At 32.0% G+C, this 2743-nt stretch overlaps 1 protein-coding gene across 1 annotated transcript in view; it reads left to right on the forward strand.

The window, feature by feature from the left end:
* Positions 1-2336, forward strand: part of LOC112519364 (dihydroorotate dehydrogenase (quinone), mitochondrial) — an 18921-nt gene extending 16585 nt beyond the window's left edge. Inside the window, exons 9-11 of the mRNA XM_025127432.1 lie at positions 1097-1134; positions 1233-1332; positions 1991-2336. Coding sequence (XP_024983200.1) covers positions 1097-1134; positions 1233-1332; positions 1991-2065 — 213 coding nt within the window. The 3' untranslated portion in view covers positions 2066-2336. The remainder of the gene's footprint in view (positions 1-1096; positions 1135-1232; positions 1333-1990) is intronic.
* Positions 2337-2743: the final 407 nt, after the last annotated feature.

A 2743-nucleotide genomic window follows, 5' to 3' on the forward strand; every position in this document is an offset into this window, starting at 1 on the left:
ATATATATATATATATATATATATATATATATATATATATATAAAGTTTAACCATTTGGCGGTTTTAACCCTTCAAGTCTAGATTCTCAACTTTATGCCTTACTAGATATAAACTCAAGTTTTGTCACAAAACTAGTTCAATGTACAAATTGGTTAAGTATAGGGTATAAATATGTATGCACAATCCTGCCTAGAGTTCACTTGACACAATTTATACAAATTAACGGAACACGGGTATTATAATTTTTTAATGTATTTCCACCGATAGGAAACTTTAAAAATAAATATTTAGAGAGAAATAATATTTTAATAGATGAATGAAATGTTTTAACATTATAATCAATGTTGGAGATGAAAGTAATTTTTTTTGGAGATTTTGATTTTTGGTTCTCCATTCTGGGGAAATTTTGGAGAATCTGTTGGAGATGCTAAGAACATCATTTTTCAAACTTCTGCAAACTTATCCTCAAGAACCAAGTTAGGATCTGCTTTCTTTATATATGAAGAGGTTAATGATGGTAGCGAAGGATGTCATCTTAGCTACAAGGTTAAAAGTTCTTATTTTTCATAATTAGTTGTCACACTTGTTTGCTAGAGTAATCTTTAACTATTGACCTAGTGAGCTGTCTATGAGGGTCGAGTTTCACCAACATGTTTGCATGTAATTTCCCCGTGCATGGTTTGACGTCATATTGGACAAGCCATGATTTCTAAAATATTATGAGATATATGATTAATATCCAAAACTTAAAAAAACCACATCTGCACTCTCTGTTATATAGTAAAAATCATGAATATATCCACCCTAATAAAGCAATTTGGTCACTTATGTTATTAGAGTAACCTTTTTATTGTGCAAAAACTTAAACGAGTATATATGATGTTTATAAACAAAAGTGCATCTAATACCACTGCCCGAGGCATGTCATAGTCATCTAACTTATTATTCTCCTTGCCATTATAGGGTGTTGGCTAATATGCTTTCAAAATTTGTCCATTTTTTCTACAAACTTGCAGATATTGATTCTTTGATGAAACATTAATTCTCGATATTTTTCTCAAATCTCTCTGAGAGTATATTTTTTGTTGTTTGTAGGGAAAGATTCCTTTGATTGGCTGCGGAGGTGTGGGCAGGTTCGTTTCTGTTTTGCACCCTGGTTTTTCAATGAGCACTAGTTATGATTATGATATTTGTAGATGAATCACTTTACATAAATGTGTACTTGTTTCAGTGGCGAGGATGCTTACAAAAAGATTAGAGCAGGAGCAACTCTTGTTCAGCTTTATACAGCATTTGCTTATGGTGGCCCAGCCCTCATACCTCAAATAAAGGTATGATATTTTGTGTGCGCTAACGAACTGCATTGAATATTATTAAAAGTTTAAGAAAAATGTCTATTAATTCTGTTGCTTATGTGCATGTGGCTGCATTTATTTGCCCTAAAGCAAAAAAAAAGAGCTCAAGCTGCAATCTGCATTGATTGATTTTCTGATGGATTATATCTGCCTATTTCTTCCTTTTTCTACAGCTTAGTAGTCTTGGTTCTTTTTTTATCGCTCATACTTTTGCATAACATGGGGGTATTTGCGGAAACAACCTCTACCCTGTGGTGAAGATGACATGTTTGTCTATATCTCATCTCCAGACCCTATTTTCGAGTGGGATATAATGAGTTCTCTCATTTTGGTAATAAATTGGTATAGAAAATTGTGTTTTTTACAGTAGCAAAGTACTCTTTAAGCAATGAAGTATAACATAGATATGGGCTAAGAGGATCCTTGATGTTATAGCCTCATGCATCTTATGCAAGGAAGTACACTGGTCTAAGTTTTGCTTAGAAAGAACTATATAAATGGAATAAATGAAAGATATGCACAAAGGGTATTATTGTAATTGCATTCTTCTCGTCACTGTTTTCTCCGTTTGTATATTTACATTAATTTTTGTATGTTTTGTGCAACTATAATATGGGTATGTACTTATTTGCAGGCGGAACTTGCGCAATGCTTAGAAAGAGATGGTTTCAAGTCCGTTTATGATGCAGTTGGTGCAGACTGCAGATGATCGATCGTGTTGAATTATCACAATCTTTTTGATGGTTTTGTAAAGATAAGAGATGGAGAGGATGCATTTGCATCTTTGATCTGGAGCTGTAATTTTCCAGGCCTTGAAAATGTTAGTTTATTTTTTTTCTTGTTTGAGAGTTAGTAGTTGAAGAAAGTTTGCACAATTTTGATGATTGACTGATTCCATAAATTATTGCTCATAACAATGTGTTACTCTTAACCTCATAGAAATGGGGGAGAATGATTAATGATATGTTGCATTTCAAACATTTTTTCATGAGGCTTTTAGGCAGTAATTTTTGTATTTATGGTTATGTTTTTAAATCAAGACGTGTACGAGGTTGTTTGTTTACCTCTTAATAGTTCTATTAAGAGGCAATATTTGAATCGTTAAGAGGTGAATTTTGTTTGGCAAAAAAAAGTCGGCCTCTTAATAGTTCTAAAACCCTCTGAATGATTTTGTATCATAAGTCTTCTTCAACCATTAAGCGTTCTAATTTTATTGTAAATAGTTACCAAACAATTATATTTCATTTTGCACTATATCATGAAAGCCTCTTAATCATTTTGACCATTTAATCATTTTGCATCAAATCATTTAACAATTACTAAACAACCTCGTAATTTTTTAAAATAAAAAAAAGGTTCTGAAGCGGGATTGTGTTTTGATTTATTA

Source organism: Cynara cardunculus (genome assembly GCF_001531365.2).
Source record: "Cynara cardunculus var. scolymus isolate 2C chromosome LG 10, CcrdV1, whole genome shotgun sequence".
Classification (NCBI taxonomy): domain Eukaryota; kingdom Viridiplantae; phylum Streptophyta; class Magnoliopsida; order Asterales; family Asteraceae; genus Cynara; species Cynara cardunculus.